The following is a 25,161-nucleotide window of genomic DNA, read 5'->3' as shown; positions in this document are numbered from 1 at the left end:
TAGGGTGATTATTTTATATAAGGCCTAAACTGATTTTTTTACACATTTGCAAACTTTTTCTCTCTCTTTTTTCCTCAGTCCCTCTAAAAAAAATTTCCTGTGAGTTTTCTTTCTCTCTTTGCTTGCTACATCTCTCACACTCTCTGTTACTTTCTTCTTCCTTTTTATCTAAATTGGATTTAATACTTCATTTTCACTCCTCTTTTTATCTTCATCAATGATTTGTGATTTCTTTTTCATTTTAATTTTTTGTTTTTTCAGGTTGCAGATCTATACGAAGATGAAAACTGATTTTGAAGTTTTTTGTTTTCCAGGTTGTAGATCTATATGAAGATGATAAAAATGATTTTAAAGTGTAAGTAACAACATATAAGTTTTCTCTGTTCCATAATTTTCACTTCTTTTATTTTTACATGTTGTAGATCTATTAAAACAAAGACGAATCCGGGTACTAAAACAACAACGACAATATGTGTGACAATATAAATTATGGTTAGTAATTTATAGATATATTTTTCAGATATGTTATTTTTACACCAGATCTATTATTTTTATACATGTTATTTTCAGATGTGTTATTTTTATATCATATATATAACAATTTGTGTATTCTTTGGATAGTATAGATCTTCTATTTTTATTTTTGAGAACAGTATTTTTAAAAATCTTTTTAACATCTTTTCCATTTGTTTTTGTTTTATTTTCAGGTTCTACATCTTCTGATAGGAAAACAAAAAGTTAAACATATGGACAATTTCTTAACATTTTTTTTCACTTCTTTTTATTTTTATTAATTTCTCTCTCTTCTTTTTAGAATTTGTCATATATTTTTAAAATTTTATAATTATGAAGTAGTGTATCTATTTTTGTAATGTTTCTAAACATTGAAATTGAAAAAAAAAACTATTTTAATTTAATATTTTTTATCATCATTATTATAATTATTGTTGATATTATTGGCATCATCATTAGAAAAAAATCAAAATAATAATTTTATTTTTCTCAAAGAGATTGAAGTTAGATAAAAAAATTTATATAAGAAGAAGAAAAGAAAATTTATGGAGAGAGGATATATTCAAAGTGGTTTCATTGAGAAATGAAAGGAATAGAAATTTCAAACAGATGGTACTGTTATCATATCAGTTATATATCATATCAATTGGATAGATTCATAGTGTTGTCATAATAGTATTTTTGAAAGTTTAGATAAATTATTTTAATCTATTTTAATTTGTAAATTGTGTCATTAACTATCAATGCATGAAATTGAAGACTATCAACCTATTATTGTTTTTTTTTTTAAATATGAGCTTTTCCAATAAAAAAAATTACTACCATAAACATTTTAGAGTTTATTTGTTAATTTAGAATTAATGAAAAAAAATATTTGTTGATAAATGTTCTGGGAAAGAATGAGATTTTGGTGAGATAGAGAGAAAGATGGGGAGAGAGAAAGAATGAAAGGAAAAGGAAAATTTGAGAGAAAGACTGATATATAGAAAAATATGATATTAATATTATTAAAAATTTAATACTATGAGTTATAATTGTAATGATAACTTGAATCACCCTACATTAGTGGAATAGAAAAGACCAATAAAAACTAATTAATATTTATTTTTAATAATAGTTCAAAATAATAAATATGTCATATATATTTGATATCATTATCAAAACTAAATAATTTAAAATGAAAGTTATGATATAATGAAGGAAAAAAATTATATGACAATTTTTTATATCAAAATTTATGATAATATGAAAATATTTGATAAATATTATAAATATTTGATAATATGATAAATATCATGAGAAAAAATTTGATATTTGATAAATTATTTATAGAAAAATTTATAATAATATACAAATTTTGGATATCATGAGACTAAGTAACAAGCATCACTATTAGACTAAAACTCTCATGAATTGATTTTATTTTATATTTCTCTTTGCTCAGACATGCCATTTCTTAATCATTTAATAAACTCATCTTCAACTTGATTTTCAAAACATAAATGAGACTAAAAGCTGCAACACTATTAGACTAAAATTCAAGTTACAATTGTTTATATTTTATATTTCTCTATGATTAGACATTTGTTTTTGCCTATTATGTTGCTTAAGACAATTGTGTTTACAAACAACCCTTTCATGTGTCACATCCATCGATACTTGGACCTAAAATCTACACAATGATGAATTCTTCCTGCACAAAACAACAACTTATACATTGTCCAATCTTAGTCTAATATTTTGTATTTGCAAATGTATTTTATAGTCTATTTCCATATAATTTGATTGATTTTTGGTAAATTAGTGGTCTGTTTTATTTTCAAATTCAAATTTAAACTTTTCGCAGAAAAATTCAAACTATGAATTTATTTCCATCTTTCTTTTTTATTTATTAAATTTTAATTTTAATTATTATTACAACTCTGTCAATAAAAAGAAAATATTTTTTTTCTATTTTTCCCAATTGTTTTTTATAAAATATGTGTTTAAATGTTATGGGAAAAAATATTCATAAAGGATATTAATGGAAAAAAATATTTATTGATATTGGATACATTTAAGTGTCATTAATTTGTCATTTTCTTTTAATACTAATATAATTTTGATGATGAATATATAGTCAAAGTCACCCAAAAAACCAGAGAAAGAAAGTGAAGTAGTGGAAATATTTAAATATTGATTATGTATTTATAAGAAGAGATATATACATACACTAAAATCAAATATTAATAATAATGGAAAAGAAAACATAAAGGAGAAGTTGTTTGGGTGATGGTGATGATGAGTGGAAAAAAAAGGAATGAAAGAGAAAATTATGAGACAGAGAATGGTGGTGGCGTCTCAAGAAGAAGAAGAGCAACATTTTCAGTTATCATTTTGGTCTAAACAAATAATTCCATTTTTTTAAGTTTAATTAATATAATAGTTATCTATTTTTTTAAAGTTTAAAAAATTAAATGATTTTAAGAATGAAACAAACTGATTTGATATATGATATATGTGTTGTCATAAAAAGCATATTTTTCTATAATTTACTGACAAGTCACGTTCTTCCTTTAGTAATACTACTAATAAACTAAATATTAAAAAACACCCCTATCCCACATCCTATTCCACATAATCAATTAAGAAAAAAACACATATTTTGAGGAGTATGGGGAAGAAATAGTCTACTGCCGTGTGAAATAGTGTACTGATGTATCCCACACAACCAATAAAGTTTTTTGTACTGAAACACAACTTCAAAGTAGTCATTTTTCTTTACATTAGTGTATCCAATTACAATCAAATCAAAATAGTCATTTTTCTTTACATTAGAAACACAACTTCAAAGTTTCTAATTGATAATAACTATGATACCTGTTTGGATACTATACACAAATAACATTTTTTTTTTATATTTAAAATCAATGTGGGACATGTCTCCAAAATTTCTTCTATTTGCATGATAAATTTATAGTATTATCTTCTATATATACTAATTTAGGGTAAGAGAAAAAATATAGTAACTCCTTTATTTTTTGTTTAACATTATTTAAGGTAATTTAAAATAATTTATTATTGAATTTTAAATAAATAAATTTATTTATTTATAAACACTGTAACACTTTATAATAAACGGAACAAATTTACTATTGATTTAAATATTTTTATAAATAATATAAAAAAATAAAAATAATGACAAAACAAAAATAAAATTTATGTATGGAAAATATATATTCTTAATCCAAATATAACACTTTAGTATGTATATAATATATTTTTATTAATATCACATTTGACTTTTTCTTTTATGACTTTTTTTAAATACATATCACATTTAGGTTTTTTTTTATATGATTTAACGTAACTTTATTATATTTTTTTAATAATTTCTTAAATTATTTATATTAACTTTTTCATTGTAATATATAAGGTTCTGTTTGGCAAACCCTTTTTATATATCAGAAATTTTTTACTATTAATTCAAAAAATTAAAATTTATATACGGGAATAAACTTACTATAGATTCCAATAATTTTATAAAGAATGTCAAAAAAAAATATTTACATACGAGAAATAAATACCGGAAAACATATTTTCATATATAGAAAAATAATATTTATTGATCAAATAAAAAAAATCTTCTTAAAATTTTTAGGAATTATTCAAGGTGGCCGACAAAAACCTAAATATTACTGTAGTGGTTTATAACAAACTCCTATATTATATTGGAACAAATTTAGTATTTTAAATTTGAACTTATATATTAATCTTAGACTTCTTTTTTATCTTTTTTTATAATTTATTTTAATTTTTTCTATTATTTATGAATTTCATATTCTAACTTGTAACATAAAACCGGTCCACACCAGAACCCGTGCGGAGGCACGGGTTTCACGCTAGTTTGTAAGAGAGATAGGAAGTGAGTTGGGTAAAAGTAGCTTCTCTTTCCAAGATTATACTGTAGATGATGGTAGTGTATTGGAAAAACAAGTAGGTTTTATACAATAATATTTTAAACATTGTTCAGCTTGTATCAAAAGCTGTATTGTAGAGATGTTCAACTAGGTTCACGTGAAGAAAGGTTGCAAAGCAACCAAGGTGTACACGTGGAGTAACCAAGAAGCATGGGGTAAAAAAGTATTTTTCAAGACCATTTATTTTCTTATATTGTAGATTAGTTCTACTGTTTGTTCATTTATATACATCTTTATTGTTTTAATTAGGAAGATCTATTTGGTTTTTATTATTAGCATTTTATTAATTCTACTGTTTGTTCATTTATATACATCTTTATTATTTTACTTTGGAAGATCTATTTTAACCTTTACTTTCTAAATTGAATCGTTATACTTTTATCAGTTACAAGTTCTTGTCTTTATTTTAATTTCTAAGTCTAATTTATCAATTGCATCTTTTAATCTTAATTGCTTTGCCGAATATGTTTAATTATAATTTTCAATTAAATGTTTCATTGTTTATTATGAATATGTCAAGCTAATCTGATAGTGCTGGAATGTAAGGACCGTTGATTCAACGACACTCTGTTTATTACTTCTTTAGAAATATTTTTGGGACAATTTTGGTTTTATTTCAATTTTTCAAGATTAATTTAATTGGTTACTATGTGATAGAGTTTGAGAAGCTCAGTAATCTCATAACTAGAAGAAGATGAAGTTAACTAAATTATGTTACAATTGGTTACTGTGCATCAAGAAGTAATAACCTTAGCTTATCCACATATATACTATCCTATACAATAGTATGAACAATGAGTAAAAGAAACTTTACAAGCAAAAGCCCAATAATAAATATGGGTCGGCCCAATCCAGTATATATACACTAATACTCCCCTCAAGATCAAGGAGGTGACAATGGCACTACTTTGAGCTTGCTTCGAAGATCTTTAAAGGCATCACTTTGGCAAAGTCTTGGTCATGATATCAGCTAGCTGAGCAGATGCAGGTACATGTTGGGTTTTAAGTTTGTTGGCAGCTACCCTTTCCCTTACAAAATGTATATCCAGCTCAATATGTTTTGTAGGGGCATGGATAACTGGATTGTGACTCAACATCACAACACTTAAATTGTCACACAATAGAGTATGAGCTAAGCATTTGACATTCAATTCTGCAAGTAAGGACTGTAACCAGAGTAACTCAGATGTAGTGTGTGCCAATGCTCTGCAGTCAACTTCTGCACTTGATCTAGCCACAAGTGATTGTTTCTTAGAGCTCCATGAAATGAGATTAGGTCCAACAAATATGCAAGATCCAGATGTTGACCACCTGTCATCAGGGTCATTGGCCCAGTCAGAGTCACTATAGGCTCTTATGGAGAGATCTTGATTCAGATTTGCAGGGGCTAGCATGAGGCCAAGGGTGGCAGTGCCACTGAGATATCTGAGGATACGTGTTACCATGCTCCAATGACTATCTAAGGGATTAGCAATAAATTGGCAAGCCTCATTCACACTGTAGACTATATCAGGCCTGGTGAGAGTAATGTATTGTAAGGCACCTACAATAGACTTGTATAACAAAGGATCTGCCATGACATCAGTAGCAAATTTACTGAGCTTACAATGACCGAACATAGGTGCTGCCACACTATTGGCTTCTTCCATGTTGACTCTACTAAATAGATCTCTGATGTACTTAATTTGAGTAAGGATAAGTGAGCCATTAGTTTGATATCTCACCTCAAGCCCCAAAAAATATTCTAGTTTCCCAAGTTGTTTGAGAGAAAATTCATGGTGAAGCTTAGAGATTACCTTGTGAGTAAGAGTAGTTGAAGAACCTGTGATAAGTATATCATCTACATAGACTAAGGCATATAGAGTTGTACCTTGATGACTGTAAATGAACAGTGAATGATCAAACCTGCTTGCCACAAATTCAAACTGAAAAAGAGTCTTATGAAGTTTCTCATACCAGGATCTTGGGGCCTGCTTCATACCATAGAGAGCCCTACTTAGTTTACACACCAATGCTTTATTTTCATTCATAAATCCTGGTGGTTGGACCATATATACTTCCTCCTCAAGGGATCCATTCAAAAAGGCATTGTTTGTGTCAATTTGTTTAATGTCCCACTTATATGTTAGAGCAAGAGTAAATAGAATCATGATAGTTGCAGGTTGATGATAGGTGCAAATGTTTCATGATAATCAAAGCCATATTGTGGATTGAAGCCTTTGGTAATCAATCTAGCTTTGTACTTGTTAAGGGAACCATCAAAATTTTCTTTGATCCTAAACACCCATTTGAAGGATAGAAAAACACTTAGAAAGGGGGGGGGTTTGAATAAGTGTAGTCTAAAAACTTGAACGATAAAAACAATTTGCACAGTTATTTTTATCCTGGTTCGTTTTTAACTAAACTACTCCAGTCCACCCCCACGGAGTGATTTACCTTACCTGAGGATTTAATCCACTAATCGCAACAGATTACAATGGTTTTCCACTTAGCCCACGACTAAGTCTTCTAGAGTATCCTGATCACAACCTGATCACTCTAGGAACAAATGCTTAGACACAAGCTAAGACTTTCTTAGAGTATCCTGACCACCACGTGATCACTCTAATTACAACTGCTTAGACACAAGCTAAGACTTCCTAGAGTATCCTGATCAACACTTGATCACTCTAGTTACTTACAAATTAATGTAATCAAATAAGAGTATTACAATTGCTTCTGAAAAGCTATAATCACGACAGTGATATTTATCTTAATGTTTAAGCTTAATCTCACTAATATATTACAACAGCAATGTAGTGAGCTTTGATGAAGATGAAGTTTCTGAGCTTTGATTTGAACAGCGTTTCAGCAAGTTAATATTCACAGAAATCGTCAAGAATTGGTAACCTTGCTTCTCATCAGAACTTCATATTTATAGGCACTTGAGAAGAAGACCGTTGGGAGCATTTAATGCTTTGCGTATTCCGTACAACATTGCATTTAATGTTTCACGCTTTTGTCGACTACCTCGAGCCTTGTTCACGCTGTGTCTACTGACGTTGCCTTTAATAGCTTCCAACGTTCATTTTGTCAGTCAGCGTAGCCTGCCACCTGTACTTTCTTCTGATCTGATGTTTGTGTATACAACGTTTGAATATCATCAGAGTCAAACAGCTTGGTGCATAGCATCTTCTTGTCTTCTGACCTTGAAGTGCTTCTGAGCGTGATACCATGAGAACTTCAGTGCTTCTGCTTCTGATCTCAACTTCTTCTGATGCTTCCATAGACCCATGTTCTGATTCTGCTTTGACCATCTTCTGATGTCTTGCCAGACCATGTTCTGATGTTGCATGCTGAACCTTCTGAGACAAAGCTTCTGAGCGCTGATTTGTGCATACTCTTTATATATTTCCTGAAAGGGAAATTGCAATGTATTAGAGTACCACATTATCTCACAAAAAATTCATATCCTTGTTATCATCAAAACTAAGAATATTGATCAGAAAAAATCTTATTCTAACAATCTCCCCCTTTTTGATGATGACAAAAACATATATAAATGATATGAATTTGCGATCAGAAAGAGCAGACGGCTAAAGACAATTTACACAACTATATCATAAGCATGTGAATATGTCTCCCCCTGAGATTAACAATCTCCCCCTGAGATGAATAATCTCCCCCTGAAATTAATACTAGAAGAATTTTAATAATAAAAGACTTCCCTGAGTATTTCAGTTGAGACGTTCACAGTGCTTGATCTACAGAACATTCATGACTTCTGATTTCTGCTTCCATAGGACAGCTTCAGAACATTGAATTTCTTTAGATCTTCAGAGCATCCACAGCTTCTGATTCTTGCTTCCATTGGGACAGCTTCAGAGCTTGAATTTCTCTGATCTTTAGAACATTCCCAGCTTCTGATTCTTGCTTCCATCGGACAGCTTCAGAACTTGAATTTCTTCTTTCATCACTTCATGCTAGATTGTATCAGAACATTGTTGAATGTGCCAGAGCATCATCAGAGCATCTCTACATCCTGAAATGTTATAGCACAAAACTAAACGACAAAAGTCAGCATGAATGAGTCAGAACATAGAATATGTTTCAGAACACATAATATGTATCAGAGCCATATAGAATGTATCAGAACAAATAGACATAATGTTTCAGATCATATTCTATCATCAGAATATCTGAACATTCTTCCTTCTTGCTTCTGATTCTGAAGCTTCATCGCACTCAGCTTGCTTCAAGAATCCAAGAACTTGATTCATCTTGTTGCTTCTTATGTTGATCTTGAATCTTCAATTCCTGCAACAACACAACTTAAAGCATAGAACTTTGCAAGTTCTGTTAGTAATGTGGGGTCTTTTACCCGGTAACTAATAATATTAATCAGATCATTTATCATATATTTTCTCCCCCTTTTTGTCATAACATCAAAAAAAAGAATATAAAAGATTCAGATGTAGAAAACGACAAAGGAAAGAAACAGAATCAAACTTTTCATTGATTAAACAAACAGAATTACAAAAGATGTATGCAGAACAAGCAGATGCAACAAAGAAAGAAAACTACAAAGACCAAAGACTAAGACCCTAGCTTAGACAAAATCTGCGCCAGAATGTCATGAACCCCGTCAGTGCTTGTAGTTTGCCTTGCCATGAAGGAGCGAAACTCAGCGTTGGCTGCTTCTTGCGCGTCCAAACGAGAAGCCAGCATAGCTTGATTCTGATGCAGAGCTTCCAAGGTCTCCATCAGAGCTGAGGGTACACCAGAATAAGAAACACCAGAACTTCTGCCAACAGGGACAGCAATCTCAGCAGGACGATCTTCTGGAAGGTCTTCAGCTTCTGTACCTTCCATCTCAACATCTGAGTCTGACTCAGGAGCAGCCTCAGCATATTCTGGTTCAGGCAACTCAGAAGCTCCAACTTCCAACGCCTGAAGAATAGCTGCAAGGTTTGTTGGAGGAGTAGGACCAGTAACTTCAGCAGGATAAACCACTTTCGAAAAGACCATGTGAGGAGCACTTTCAGAAGGATTCATTCTGAACCAATCAAACAACCATTGAAAATCTCCAGTCAACATAAGATACCTTGGTCTCCATACCACGATGTCTCTGCAGAGATTTTCTTCTACCATCTCATCTGCAGGTATCCTCTCTTCAAGAACTCTTTTGTTCCTGATGAGATGGTGATAGCTGCTTTCACCAACTTCCAAGCGAAGACCGCGAGGCCCAGGTGCTTCAGTCATGATCATTCTCTGGACGTCCGTAGCCTTAACCAGAAAATCCTGGCGAAAGGCTTCCCAGAGGTTGCAAGTAGCATACTCATCCAGATGATTAAGGTGAGAGCACCCAGAATCTCCAACCAGCTATTTACATCTGAGTGTAAAAGCTCTAGAGAAGAATGAGTGGTAGGTGTTGGAGGGTTGACAGTGAATCTGGAGTCAGGAAACACAAAACTGTAGGGGTTAGGTGTTCTAGTGGGAAAAGGGTGTGAGAGCGGTGAGGAGATATCTGTGAGATGAGTTGAGGGGGAAGGGATATCAGATGGTGGAGATGGTGGTTCCAGGGAGGTGAAAGAAGAGGAAGAGGTGGTGGAAGTCTGTGAAGAGGGAGGTGATTGAGGGATACCATCAAGGGGTTGATACACACGTCTAGAGTAGTTTCCAGACATCATAGCTTCAAAGGGATTCACCTTGAGAGGGTCATAGGTGATCCCTACTCTTTTTGGTTTGTTTTCTGGTTCATCAGTTGCCTTTCTCTTTTGTTTACGATCAGTTTCTTGATTTGCAGAACTTGACGGAGGATTCATGATGAAGTTACAGATAGTGAAAACTGCTAGGGTTTATGATATGAATGCAAAGAGAGAGAGAGCGAAAAAGAAACTATATGCAAGAGAGAGAAATATAAGAGGGAAAAGAAACGTTTGAAGAGTATTAAAAGAAAAAATAAAAAGGAAATTATGGATAGCATTTAATGTTACGTGACGTGAGGAGAGATAATAATGACAAAAGAAGTGATTAGCACAGTTACCTAAGTAGGCGTCCCCTCAACTGCACACACGCTTGTCCAGAAATAGTGAACACGTGTTTACCATCTGGATAGCCAGTTACAGCTGTTTTACTTTTAAAGAGATTCTGAGTCAACTTAGACAATGAAACGTTAGTAATAACAGAATCACTACTTCTAATTGATTACAATCAGAACTTCTTATAAAAGACTAATCCAATCTCATTTCAGAAGATACTCATACATAAGATCTTCTCATCTTCTCATTCTGGGCATAAATCCATACTGATATTCTTCCGAATGAACTTAAACCTATCTTCAGCAAGGGGTTTTGTAAAGATATCAGCCCATTGATGGTCTGTATCCACAAAGTTTAAAGATATAACACCCTTCTGAACATAGTCCCTTATGAAATGATGTTTAATCTCAATATGTTTAGCTTTTGAATGCAAGATAGGATTCTTAGATAAACATATAGCAGAAGTATTATCACAGAAAATAGGAATGTTACTCTCATATATCTGATAATCTTCTAGCTGACTTCTCATCTAGAGCATTTGTGTGCTACAACCAGCAGCAGCAACATATTCTGCTTCTGTTGTTGAGAGGGCAATTGTAGCTTGCTTCTTGCTGTACCATGAGATCAGATGACTTCCAAGAAATTGACAACTTCCAGAAGTGCTCTTCCTTTCTATTCTATCTCCAGCATAGTCAACATCACAGAATCCTACTAAGTTGTAATCTTTGGATCTTCTGTAAACTAAACCAATATTAGTAGTACCTTTCAGATACCTCAGAATTCTCTTAACCGTAGTTAAATGAGATTCTCTCGGATCTGATTGGAATCTAGCACATAAACAAACACTGAAGAGAATGTCAGGTCTAGAAGCAGTTAGGTATAGAAGAGATCCAATCATACCTCTGTACAACTTCTGATCTACCTTCTTACTTACCTCATCCTTACATAGGACACATGTTGGATGCATAGGAGTTTTGGCTTCTTTACTTTCAGAAAGATTAAACTTCTTTAGAAGTTCTTTCACATACTTCGTTTGATGAACATAGGTTCCATCAGAAGTTTGGTTGATTTGAATCCCAAGGAAATACTTGAGTTCTCCCGTCATGCTCATTTCAAATTCAGCCTGCATAGACTCAGCAAACTCCTTTCCAAGTGTAGCATTAGATGTTCCAAAGATGATATCATCAACATATATTTGACATATTAAAATATCCTTTTTAAAGGTTTTACAAAAAAGAGTAGTGTCCACTTTTCCTCTAGTGAAACCATTTTCCAGAAGGAAAGAACTTAAACGTTCATACCAAGCTCTAGGAGCTTGCTTCAATCCGTATAGTGATTTCTTTAATTTAAAAACATGATTTGGAGACTTGGAGTCTTCAAAACCAGGAGGTTGATGGACATACACTTCTTCATCTATATAACCATTTAAGAAGGCACTCTTGACATCCATCTGATAAAGAGTGATGTTATGTTGAGTGGCAAAAGAAATTAATAGACGAATAGATTCTAACCTGGCCACTGGTGCAAAGGTTTCTGTGTAGTCAAATCCTTCTTGCTGACTATAACCTTGAGCAACCAGTCTGGCTTTGTTTCTTACCACTTCTCCCTTCTCGCTTAGCTTGTTTCTGAACACCCACTTAGTGCCGATGATGTTAAATCCTTTTGGTCTAGGAACCAAGTCCCATACATCATTCCTTGTAAACTGATTGAGTTCTTCTTGCATGGCAATTATCCAGTCTGGATCTTCTAGAACTTGATCAACAGAAGTTGGCTCGATCAAAGAAACAAGACCTAATTGACATTCTGAATTGTTCTTAAGGAATGCCCTTGTTCTGATGGGATCATCTTTCTTCCCAAGGATCACATCTTCTGAATGAGCTGAAACAAGTCTAGGTGATCTTCTGACTGTTGGCTCTTCAGAAATCCTGAGATTTTCTAAAGATGCAGCAACTTGATCTTCTGATCCATTGCTTCTGAGACTATCAGCTTCTGCAGCTTTTCTTCTTGGTTCTACTGCTTCTGATATATCAATATCAAAATCTGCAAAATTCTCAAACTGCTTTGGTTTTTCAAGACCAAGCTTATCATCAAACCTGATATTGATTGATTCTTCTACAATCAATGTTTCAGTATTGTATACTCTGTAGCCTTTAGAGCGTTCAGAATATCCAAGAAGGAAACACTTTTGTGCTTTAGAATCAAACTTACCAAGATGATCTTTAGTATTCAGAATAAAACATACACATCCAAAAGGATGGAAATATGAAATGTTGGGCTTTCTGTTCTTCCACAATTCATAAGGAGTCTTATTTAGAATAGGTCTTATAGATATTCTATTCTAAATATAACACGCAGTGTTTATTGCTTCTGCCCAGAAATGCTTAGCCATATTGGTTTCATTGATCATGGTTCTGGTCATTTCTTGTAGAGTCCTATTCTTTCGCTCTACAACTCCATTTTGCTGTGGAGTTCTAGGACAAGAGAAATCATGGGCAATACCATTTTCTTTGAAGAACTCCTCAAAGAATCTGTTCTCAAATTCGCCACCATGATCACTTCTGACCTTTATGATTTTGCACTCTTTCTCAGATTGGATCTGAGTGCAGAATTCAAAGAACACTGAATGAGACTCATCCTTGTGTTTCAAGAACTTTACCCATGTCCAGCGGCTATAATCATCTACGATGACTAATCCATATTTCTTCCCTCTGACAGATGCTGTTTTGACTGGGCCAAAAAGATCAATGTGCAAGAGTTCTAACGGCCTTGAGGAAGAAACAACATTCTTAGACTTGAATGCAGGTCTAGAGAACTTGCCCTTCTAACATGCTTCACAAAGAGCATCTAATTTGTATTTCAGATTTGGGAGTCCTCTGACCAGATTTTGTTTGTTAATATGAGAAATCTTTCTCAAACTAGCATGTCCTAATCTTCTGTGCCAGACCCATTGCTCCTCAGAAACAGACATAAGACAAGTCACCTTCTGCTTCTCAAGATCAGAAAGATCAATCTTATAAATGTTGTTCTTTCTCTTGCCTGTAAATAGGATTGAGCCATCCTTCTGACTTACAGCCTTGCAAGACTTTTGGTTGAAGATTATATCATAACCATTGTCACTTAATTGACTTATGGACAATAAGTTATGCGTTAATCCTTCTACAAGAAGTACATTAGTTATGGAAGGAGAGTTACCATGACTTATGGTTCCAGAACCAATGATTTTGCCCTTCTGATCTCCTCCAAACTTGACTTCTCCACCTGGTTTAAGCACCAGGTCTTGGAATGTAGACCTTCTTCCCGTCATGTGTCGCGAGCACCCAGAGTCCAGGTACCATGACATTTTGCTTTTTGTCCTCTTTGCCGCCAAGGATATCTGCAACATAAATTATCTTCTCCTTAGGTACCCACAATTTCTTGGGTCCTTTCTTGTTAGTTCTCCTCAAGTTCTGATTGAACTTGGGTTTAGCAAAATATTTAACAGGAGGAACAACATGATATTCTTTAGGTTTGTCAGCATGATATTTTTTAGGATTTGTCACATGCTTCTTGGTGTGAACATTGTTAAACTTTTGTGCATGTGAAGTGAGCCTAATATCATGAGCATGGCCATATTTGAACTGATCATACAATGGCTTGTATGTGATCTTCAGATCATCAACAGGTTCAAATTTATGTGAGGTATCACCCTCATAGCCAAAACCAAACCTTCTGTTTCCAGAAACACCATATATCATAGAAGCAAGATGACTTCTGCCAATACTTCTAGATAAGAACTTTCTGAAGCTCGAGTCATATTCGTTTAGAATATGATTCATGCTAGGAATGGATTTTTCTGTTTCAGAAGGAGATCCACTATCTTTGGGTAGATTTAAAACTTTTTCCTTCAGTTCAGAATTTTCCAATTCCAGCTTCTTAGTTTCAAATTCAAACTGCTTTTTCAGCTTTTTGTATTTGATACTAAGATGAGCCTTGAGTTCCAGAAGTTCTATTAAACTGAAAACTAACTCTTCTCTAGATAGTTCAGTAAATACCTCTTCAGAATCTGATTCTGATGTAGATTCTGATCCATCATCTTCTGTAGCCATCAGCGCGAAGTTGGCTTGCTCTTCTTCAGAGTCTGATTCTGATTCTGATTCAGAATCATCCCATGTTGCCATAAGACCTTTCTTATTATGAAACTTCTTCTTGGGATTCTCCTTCTGAAGTTTTGGACACTCGTTCTTGTAATGTCTAGGCTCATTGCACTCATAGAAGACAGCCTTCTTCTTGTCAGATCTTCTGTCACCAGAAGATTCTCCTCGTTCAAATCTCTTTGAACTTCTGAAGTCTCTGAACTTCCTTTGCTTGCTCTTCCAGAGTTAGTTTACCCTTCTGGAGATCATGGACAGTTCATCTTCTTCTTCAGATTCTGATTTTTCAGAATCTTCTTCTCTAGCCTGAAAAGCGTTAGTGCATTTCTTAACATTAGATTTTAATGCAATAGACTTACCTTTCTTCTGAGGCTCGTTTGCATCCAGCTCTATTTCATGGCTTCTCAAGGCACTGATAAGCTTTTCCAAAGAGACTTCATTCATATTCTTTGCAATCTTGAATGCTGTTACCATTGGACCCCATCTTTTGGGTAAGCTTCTGATAATCTTCTTTACATGACCAGCCTTGGTGTAGCCTTTATCCAGAACTCTTAATCTAGCAGTTAGCGTTTGAAATCTTGAGAACATCTTCTCAATGTTTTCATCATCCTCCATCTTGAAGGCTTCATATTTCTGGATTAGAGCAAGAGCTTTAGTCTCCTTGACTTGAGCATTTCCCTCATGGGTCATTTTCAATGACTCATATATATCATGGGCAGTTTCCCTGTTAGATATCTTCTCATACTCAGCATGAGAGATAGCATTCAGCAAAACAGTCCTACATTTATGATGATTCTTGAAAAGCTTCTTCTGATCATCATCCATTTCTTGCCTTGTAAGCCTTACGCCACTGGCTTTCACTGGATGTTTGTAACCATCCATCAGAAGATCCCATAATTCACCATCTAGACCAAGAAAGTAACTTTCCAGTTTATCTTTCCAGTATTCAAAGTTTTCACCATCAAATACTGGTGGTCTAGTATAACCATTGTTACCGTTGTATTGCTCAGCAGAGCCAGATGTAGATGTTGTTGGATTTGTTTGAACTTCACCAGCCATCTTTTACTGAAGCGTTTTTCTCTTCCTGAATCTTTTCTAAACACGGTTAAGTGCTTGGACCTTAGAACCGGCGCTCTGATACCAATTGAAGGATAGAAAAACACTTAGAAAGGGGGGGTTTGAATAAGTGTAGTCGTAAAAACTTGAACGATAAAAACAGATTGCACATTTATTTTTATCCTGGTTCGTTGTTAACTAAACTACTCCAGTCCACCCCCACGGAGTGATTTACCTCACCTGAGGATTTAATCCACTAATCGCAACAGATTACAATGGTTTTTCACTTAGCCCACTACTAAGTCTTCTAGAGTATCCTGATCACAACTTGATCACTCTAGGAACAAATGCTTAGACACAAGCTAAGACTTTCTTAGAGTATCCTGACCACCACGTGATCACTCTAATTACAACTGCTTAGACACAAGCTAAGACTTCCTAGAGTATCCTGATCAACACTTGATCACTCTAGTTACTTACAAATTAATGTAATCAAATAAGAGTATTACAATTGCTTCTGAAAAGCTATAATCACGACAATGATATTTCTCTTAATGTTTAAGCTTAATCTCACTAATATATTACAACAGCAATGTAGTGAGCTTTGATGAAGATGAAGTTTCTGAGCTTTGATTTGAACAGCATTTCAGCAAGTTAATATTCACAGAAATCGTCAAGAATTGGTAACCTTGCTTCTCATCAGAACTTCATATTTATAGGCACTTGAGAAGATGACCGTTGGGAGCATTTAATGCTTTGTGTATTCCGTACAACATTGCATTTAATGTTTCACGCTTTTGTCGACTACCTCGAGCCTTGTTCACGCTGTGTCTACTGACGTTGCCTTTAATAGCTTCCAACGTTCCTTTTGTCAGTCAGCGTAGCCTGTCACCTGTACTTTCTTCTGATCTGATGTTTGTGTATACAATGTTTGAATATCATCAGAGTCAAACAGCTTGGTGCATAACATCTTCTTGTCTTCTGACCTTGAAGTGCTTCTGAGCGTGATACCATGAGAACTTTAGTGCTTCTGCTTCTGAGCTCAAGTTCTTCTGATGCTTCCATAGACCCATGTTCTGATTCTGCTTTGACCATCTTCTGATGTCTTGCCAGACCATGTTCTGATGTTGCATGCTGAACCTTCTGAGACAAAGCTTCTGAGCGCTGATTTGTGCATACTCTTTATATATTTCCTGAAAGGGAAATTGCAATGTATTAGAGTACCACATTATCTCACACAAAATTCATATCCTTGTTATCATCAAAACTAAGAATATTGATCAGAACAAATCTTGTTCTAACACCATTTACATCCTATAGCTTTTCTATGAGCAGGAAGAGAGGTTAGAGTCCAAGTGTTTTTGGTAATTAGAGCATTGTACTCTTGTTGCATAGCTTCAAGCCACTTGGGGTGAGCTAAGGCCTGCTTGACAGTATGAACCAAAAAGGTTTTTGGTTTTAAATTTCCTTTTTTGCCCCTGGTAACATAGAATGCTTATTGGTAACAAGGGTTGTTTGTGGTATTGAATCAGGAACCAGTGATGACAAGGGCAGCTCAGAGGATGTAGGAATAACAGGCTTTTATGTTGACTGTTGTAAGTGTCCAACAGTAGATGTTGAGACCTATTGAATAAGGACTGTTGGTCATTGACAGAATTGACAGCCGGAATGACATTGACCTGACCTGAATTAGCATCAGTTTGATGAGAAAAAGCAACTTGCTGTGCATGATTAGACTGAGCAGCCTGTGTAACATTAGGTGGCAAGTTGTTTATATGACTGACTTTATGAAGTAGTAACCTAGAGGTAGCCACAGAATTAACAGAACTGGTATGACTTCTCTCATTTGGACTATCTATGATAGAGTGAAAAGGAAACTTTGTCTCATCAAAGACAACATATTTTGAAATATACAACTTACCTTCACTACTAAGACACTTGTGACCCTTATGCTGTGGAGATATGCCTAGATATATGCATTCAGAACTTCTAAGTTGAAGTTTGTTTTTATTAAAGGGCCTAAGATGAGGAAAACAAGAACATCCAAATGCTCTGAGCACTTTATAATCTGGTAGTGTATTAAAAAGAGCATGAAATGGAGAAGTAAAGGCTGGAAAGTAAGATGTTGGTACCCTATTCAGAAGGTAAACAACATGTGTGAAGCTATGATCCCAAAATTCCAAGGCATGTTAGCATGAGCTAAAAGTGTCAAGCCCATTTCTACTATACTTCTATGCTTTCTTTCTACTAAACCATTTTGATGTGAAGCGTGAGGACATATCAACCTATGGACAATGCCAAGTTCATTTAGGTACCTTGTGAATGGTCTAAATTCACACCCAAAGTCAGACTGAACTGCTTTAACTCTAGTATTGAATTGGGTTTGAACATAAGATAGGAACTGTTTAAAGATACCTAAGGCTTCAGACTTTTGTTTCAAAAAATAAATCCAGGTATATTTTGTGTAAGTATCAACTATGACTATATAGTATGAGTAGCCTTGAATTGAGAGATTAGGTGAAGGACCCCATAAGTAAACATGAACAAGTTCAAAGGCATTTGAATAAACAGTATTAGACAGTGGAGCATGTAATCTATGAGATTTACCAATGCTACAAGAACTACAAAATTCAGTACTTTCTTTATTAGGTAATGAAATGTTACAAAGTTTCAAGATAGACTTGAGAGCTATAGAATTAATATGCCCTAGCCTATTATGCCAAAGGGAAAATTGATTGAAACAAGCACTTGAAAAGGCTGAGACCTGATCTTTTGATGATATACAAACAATGTTGGCAGTAGAGGACTCCACTGGCTGAGATGAGAAACGTTATAGGCCACTAGTATCCAGGAATCCTTCTAAAAGAATCTCCTTAGATACTTGAGATTTGACAAAAAAATTGTTAGCATGGAATTCAAAAAAGACATTTTTGTCTTTAGCAAACTTTGAAACAGACAAGATATTTCTAGTTATATTTGGCACATAAAGTAAGTGTTTCAAGGCTAAAGGTGTGTGAGAATTCATAGAGGATTGTATATCAGCTAATCCTACAGCCCTAATGTTAAGATCTTGCCCATTACCTACTAAGACTTGATTAGAACCTTTGTACTCATGTGAATTTTTCAAACAACTACTATAAGGGGTTAAATGGTGAGATGCACCTGAATCAGCAAACCAGGCTTGAGACTCTAAGTTGGTTGGAACTTCAAGGCCCTCTTGATGAGCTAAAAAGCCTGAAGCTTGTATGGTATCAGATACTTGATCCTTCTTCTCACCTTTGGAATTCTCATTTGCTGAATTTCATGATTGATTCTTTGAAGGAGCTGGTTCAAAATTCTCATCATACCTGTGCCAGCAATCCATGACCGCATGATCATACTTGCCACACATTTGATAAGTTGGCCTATTTCCAATTTAGTAGTTTGATCTGGCTCTTCCACGACCTCTTCCTCTGAAATTTCCTCTGCCTCTATGATGCTGAGGACCACCTCTAGTGGCTTTGTGACTGAATTTTTTTCCAGTGTGAGCTATATTTGCAGTAGCATTAACCATTGAGACCTCTTGCCGATATTTTCCGTGTTGTGCTTCTTGCACATAAAGCAAGGCTTCAATCTCATATAGTGTGGGTGGCTCGAGTTTCTCATACACCATCATAATGAATGGATTATACTCTTCTAGAAGTCCTTGCAAAATAGCACCAATCTGATCACGCTCAGAAATAGGTTCCCCTACAGCAAGGAGAGCATCGGAGATTGCACGAATACGAAGTACAAACTCAAAGATAGAACTACTTTCCTTTTTCGTGACTTTCAGATCAGCACGAAGTTGATGCACCCTCGCCTTCATGACTACAGTGAAATACTTGTGTATCTGATCCCAGATTTGGTATGAGTGCTTGCAAGATAGCACACGAGGCAAAACTGACTCAGAAATTGTTTATAACAGCCATGTGAATAGGGCTTGATCTTGAACAATCCAAGATTCGTACTCCTCAGATCGAACATCAGCGCGACGATCTTCTTCATTCTTGAACATTAGAGGAATTTGCGGATTGACCACAAATCGATGAAGCTTTTGTGCGAGTATAATTCCTTCAACCTGCTGATTCCAGAGAAGAAAATTCTTTTCTTGCAGTTTGATAGAGAGTTTTGGTCCAAACACCGTGTGATTGGATGTGTTGGCAAACGACGATAACTTTGTTACCGCATGTGGTGATTGCGAGTCAGAGTTTTCCGGTGAAGCATCCATGATTGACGTTTCTTAGAAGCTGTGTAACTACTTCTTGTAACAGAGAGAATCGCTTCTTGCAGCGAGAGGAGATGAGCTTCATGAAGAAGCTGTAACGATATTGATCAGTGAACTATGTGAGTAGCGGAAGTTTGGTTGGAACAACGACGATTGATACCATGATAGAGTTTGAGAAGCTCAGCAATCTCATAACTAGAAGAAGATGAAGTTAACTGAATTTTGTTACAATTGGTTACTGTGCATCAAGAAGTAATAACCTTAGCTTATCCACATATATACTATCCTATACAATAGTATGAACAATGAGTAAAAGAAACCTTACAAGCAAAAGCCCAAAAACAAATATGGGCCGACCCAATCCAGTATTTATACATTAATACTACGAGAGTAGGTCCGTAAATACACCGAGTAAGATCGAAAGTCGTATGGTACTAAAGATTAAATTGTTAAGTTTTTTATAAATAAATAACGCGAGAGCTCTTTACTAATTAATTATGAAAGTTTGATATTTTCACAAAGTGATTTTAAAACTATTTTCGGGCGCGTTTATAAGTTTAGAATTTGATTGGCTAAGCGAAAGCCGGAAACCCTTTAAAGTTAAATTTTCCAATCAAAACCACTTTTTAACCAAGTAAAAGAATCTAATTTCTAAATAAGGCTTTTGATTCTTTAACGCAAGTGTGTCGGGTACGCGAGCGTAAAGTGTAGAAACTAGAGAGTAAAATATGATTCTGAATACGCGAGAGCGACGATTCCCTTTTAATTAATTCTTTTTCAAGGAAGAAAATATTGTCCCAAAGGTAGTTCAATTTAGAAATAATAAGAGTACCATTAATCAATGAGAGTCGTATTCTAGTATTACATCTATAAATTCATTCAAATTAATTATTTTATTTTATTTTTCCTATTCCAATATTTGTTCTGATCACCTTAGATAAACACCATAGCAATAGAAAATGATAGATTGCCCATTAGGTCTATGTGGGTTTGACAACCTTTTGTATTACTTTGATAGACTCTATATACTTGCACAAATAATCCACCTCAGCTAGTACTCCTCCTCCGAAATGACTACTTCAGTGTTTTAAAAACCGGACCGAACCGGCCGGTCGGACAGGGAACCGGATGGGTCACCGGTCTGGTCTGATTGTTGAACCAGATATGCTATTGAACCGGTGAGAACCGGTCAAAATCGGTCAAAACCGGAAAAAACCGGTGAACTGGCGGTTTTAGAAAACCGGTGGTTCAAGTGCATACTCCTTTTTTATTCGCACAGAACGACGTCGTTTTCATGATTTTTTTAAATATAATTAAAATATAATTAGACTTTATTCAAACTTTATTTGAAACAACTTTTTCCCTGCAATTAGACTTGGTTTAAAAATTTATTTAAATTTATATTTTGTATTATTTTGTCGTGAGTGATGATTATATTTAGAATTTGAATGTAAAAAATAAACATGTGAAATTATGATATTTTAAAATTGTAAAATTTTGTAGGTGTTTGTGATATTTTTTAAAGACTAAGTCATCCGATTTGACCGATTTAATAAATATATAGTATTGCAATAGAAACTGGTTTATTCAACCGAGTTATCTGGTTTAATCCGATTTAGTCATGCATTTTGACCAATAACCCAGTGGTTCAACCAATGAACCAGTGATCTAATATCTTCAACGGTTTGATAATCGGTCCAGTTTTTAAAACAAATATTTCTAATTAGTCTCCACAGGGAATAGAAAGCTGACTAAAGGAATGCCGCATACATTATTGATAGCTACACTCAAGTTGCCTAGTCCTTTTGATCTTCTTGTGATGTCATTATTATGGTCTTCAAGGTGATTGAATCCAGCCTTCTTACAAATAGTTGTGAGTAAATGTTTTCTTACATTAGTTTATTTCTCATAAATGGCTGGTCATATTGCACTAAGGCACACTTTTTCTTAAATAAATAAAAAAAAAACATTTGTTTTCAATACCTCAATAAAAGAAATTTTGTATATATGAGTAAAATACTATTACTAGCATGAATGAGTAAGTAACTTTGTTTCATTACATCACCACAAACAAAATCACGCATTAACATGTATCTAGGTGTTTGTTATTAACTAGAGTAAGTAACTTTAGTTAACCTTTTCCTGGAATCAAATATTCGAAACTTAACGAAATCACTCTTTTCATTCATGGATCTTTGGTTTATTCTTCCATGCAGAATCTTTTGGGCAACAGCCAGCTAATATTTGAAATATGACACTGGGAGAGTATTCAAAATCCTTTTGGTCGGTGGGCTACAACAAGGCACATTTTTATACAATTACGATGACGCATGGCAAGTAATTTTCATATTAAAAGGAGTAACTTGCATGTTTATGCAATCAACTCAAACAAGAAATTCGCTAAAGCTTAAAAAAAATCATGAAACTCCAAGCTCTTGCAGCTGTTTTTCTTTTTCTAATGGCCTCCGCGGCTGCAACCGGTGAATATCACCCCATCCCAAACACCAACGCTCTCCACGTCATCGAAGTCGCGAAATTTGCCGTATCTGAATACAATAAACAAAGTGGCTCGAAGCTCAAGTTAAATAAGGTAATCAAAGGTGAATATCAGATTGTTACCGGGGTTAACTACCACCTCACACTCTCCACCGGCGAAGGTCCGCTTTTGACGACCTATGAGACTGTTGTGCGGGAGGATCTTGACACCTCCCGAAAACTTATTTATTTTACACCTGTGCCTGTGTCTGGGCCTGAGCCTGTGCTGGGTGGATATAAGCCCATCCCAAACCTCAATGCTGTTCATGTCATCGAAATCGCTAAATTTGCCGTATCTGAACACAACAAACAAAGTGGTTCAAAGCTTAAGTTACATAAGGTAATCAAAGGTGAAACGCAGATTGTTAACGGGGTTAACTACCGCCTCACACTCTCCACTAGCGAAGGTCCACTTTTGATGATCCATGAAACTGTTGTGTTGGAGCAATCATGGCTTGACTCCAGAAAACTTATTTATTTTAAATCTATAAATAGTCATGCTTAACTTATTATGTATTGTGCTATCTATCGTCATGGTTATATGTATCAATAAAAGTGGCTTGTAAAAAAAAGTCATGGTTGTATTATAAATAAAAAGTGGCTTGTAAAAATAGTCATGGTTATATGTATCAATAAAAAGTGCCTTGTTAAAAAAATCATGATTATATCTATCATATAAAAAAATTCAAAAAAATTTAGTGTTGTAGAAATTTCTTTTTGTCTGACTGTTTCAACAGCCCTCCACGTGGATGGTTTTATCAACTTCCATTCTTTTCTCTTTTTTCAATGATTAACCTTAACAATAAATGCAACTCTTAATCTTAACAATAAATGACGGCAATGTAGAAAAAAACAATGACATGAATAGACATATTTGGAAGAAAGAAGATAAAACCATCCACGTGGATGGTTTTATCAACTTCCATTCTTTTCTCTTTTCTCTTCTTTCTTTCAAATATGTCTATTCATGTCATTGTTTTTTTCTACATTGCCGTCATTGTTTTCTTCTTTACTCTCTCTCTCTCTTTCACTCTTCCTCATGCTCTCTCTTTTTCTTTCTTCTTAATTTTTTCTCATTCTCTCATTCACTTATATTTCATATCTTTATCTTCATCAAAGTCACTACAAAAAATGTTCTCTGCAACGAAGTGGAATACACGTCGCAACGTGAAAAATCACGTGGCAACCTAAAAGTAGCGACGTGAGCATGTATGTCGCAGGAGCAAGCGTGACAACATTGTAGCGACGTGGAGACCACGTCAGAAAGTAGCGACGTGACTACCACGTCGCAACAGGATGACATAGGAAACAGCTCCTTGCACACACAGCAGGTGTGGTTGGTGTGGGAAAATGTGTTTGTTGACCAATGTAGCGACGTGTTTACCACATCGCTACATTAAATGCTTTTTTTTTTTAAAAAATTTATTCACGCTAGATTTGTTTTGTTTTGTTTTATATATTTTATATAATTAATAAATATATAATAAAATATATATAATAAAATTTATATAATAAAATTTATATAATAAAATTTATATAATAAAATCTATAAAATAAAATTTATATAATAAAATATATATAATAAAATTTATATAATAAAATTTATATAATAAAATTTATATAATAAAATCTATAAAATAAAATTTATATAATAAAATATATATAATAAAATCTATAAAAACTAATTTATATAATAAATTTGTATAAAATAAATTCATATAATAAACATTATATAATAAATTCAATTAATTAAAACTAATATTTTAATAAATTAAAATGTATAATAAGTTACATAAAAATAAATTAAAAACAAATAAAATACAAAATGTTTTTAAGAAGCACCATCATCCGGAAAATAATTATCCGGATTAAAATCATCAGCCACTCCGTCATCCTCCGACTGATCTTGAGGAGGAACATTACTGTAATTCCCACCTCCTTGCATAAACCGTCTCATCTGCTCCTCCATCTCAGCTTGTTTCTTCATAATGCCCTCTATCTGCCGCGCATGCTGCTCCTCCATATCAGCCTGCCTCTTCCGCATCATTTCCAACTGGGCCTCACTATCGCGTCTCGCCATTTGCCTTATTAATTCAGTTTGTTCCTGTGTCAGATTTGGTTGACGCGATCCACCCTCTCCATCCTGAACTCTTTGGAACAGATTACGGTCACCAGATCTATACCTGGACGCCAAATTTCCAGCCCCAAAAAAGCAACCATTAGGCCCTTTATCTTTAATAACCTCACACCAAATGTAGTGATCAACATCCGCGTTAAGCGGCTCCCCCTCTGCTGGCATGAATTGAGGATTATTTTCCAGAAAAATGGCAAGTCGTCTATCATATTCTTCCTGCACACATATTCAATAAAAAAATCAAGTTAAATATTTAAATGCATATTTAATGATACTAAATAAATATATACATATTATAAATTAAAATATATTAAAACGTTGCCACGTGATTTTCACGCCACAACTTATGATTTGCCACATGATTTTCACGTGGCAAATTATCAATTGCCACATGAAATTCACATCACAAACTTTGTATCAATATAAAAAAAATAAACAACGTAAATTTCACTTACAAGATACATCCTCGTGCGCTCGTCGACAACACCTCCCGATCTCCTTGTCCGGGTCCTCGAAATCAGCTCAGGCATCAATGGTCTTCTCCCCAACTGCTTAGCCTAAATAATAT

General features: G+C 34.3%; 1 protein-coding gene and 1 long non-coding RNA gene across 2 annotated transcripts; both read left to right on the top strand.

Moving 5' to 3' along the window:
- The first annotated feature begins 53 nt into the window (after positions 1-53).
- LOC131656546 (uncharacterized) lies at positions 54-849 on the top strand. Its single transcript, XR_009300138.1, has 3 exons — positions 54-99; positions 262-492; positions 708-849. It is a non-coding gene; the product is annotated as an uncharacterized LOC131656546 (long non-coding RNA).
- Positions 850-22,291: 21,442 nt separating this feature from the next.
- LOC131656545 (multicystatin-like) lies at positions 22,292-23,118 on the top strand. The gene has a single exon (XM_058926242.1). The coding sequence runs from the start codon at positions 22,344-22,346 to the stop codon at positions 22,962-22,964; it is 621 nt and encodes a 206-aa protein (XP_058782225.1). The 5' UTR covers positions 22,292-22,343; the 3' UTR covers positions 22,965-23,118.
- Positions 23,119-25,161: the final 2,043 nt, after the last annotated feature.

The sequence above is a fragment of the Vicia villosa genome, linkage group LG3 (genome assembly GCF_029867415.1).
Source record: "Vicia villosa cultivar HV-30 ecotype Madison, WI linkage group LG3, Vvil1.0, whole genome shotgun sequence".
Lineage (NCBI taxonomy): Eukaryota > Viridiplantae > Streptophyta > Magnoliopsida > Fabales > Fabaceae > Vicia > Vicia villosa.
This window is presented reverse-complemented; position numbering and strand designations above follow the sequence as displayed.

Coding starts and splice junctions, on each gene's coding strand:
- LOC131656545 (XM_058926242.1), top strand. CDS start 22,344: ATGAAACTCCAAGCTCTTGCAGCTGTTTTTCTTTTTCTAATGGCCTCC.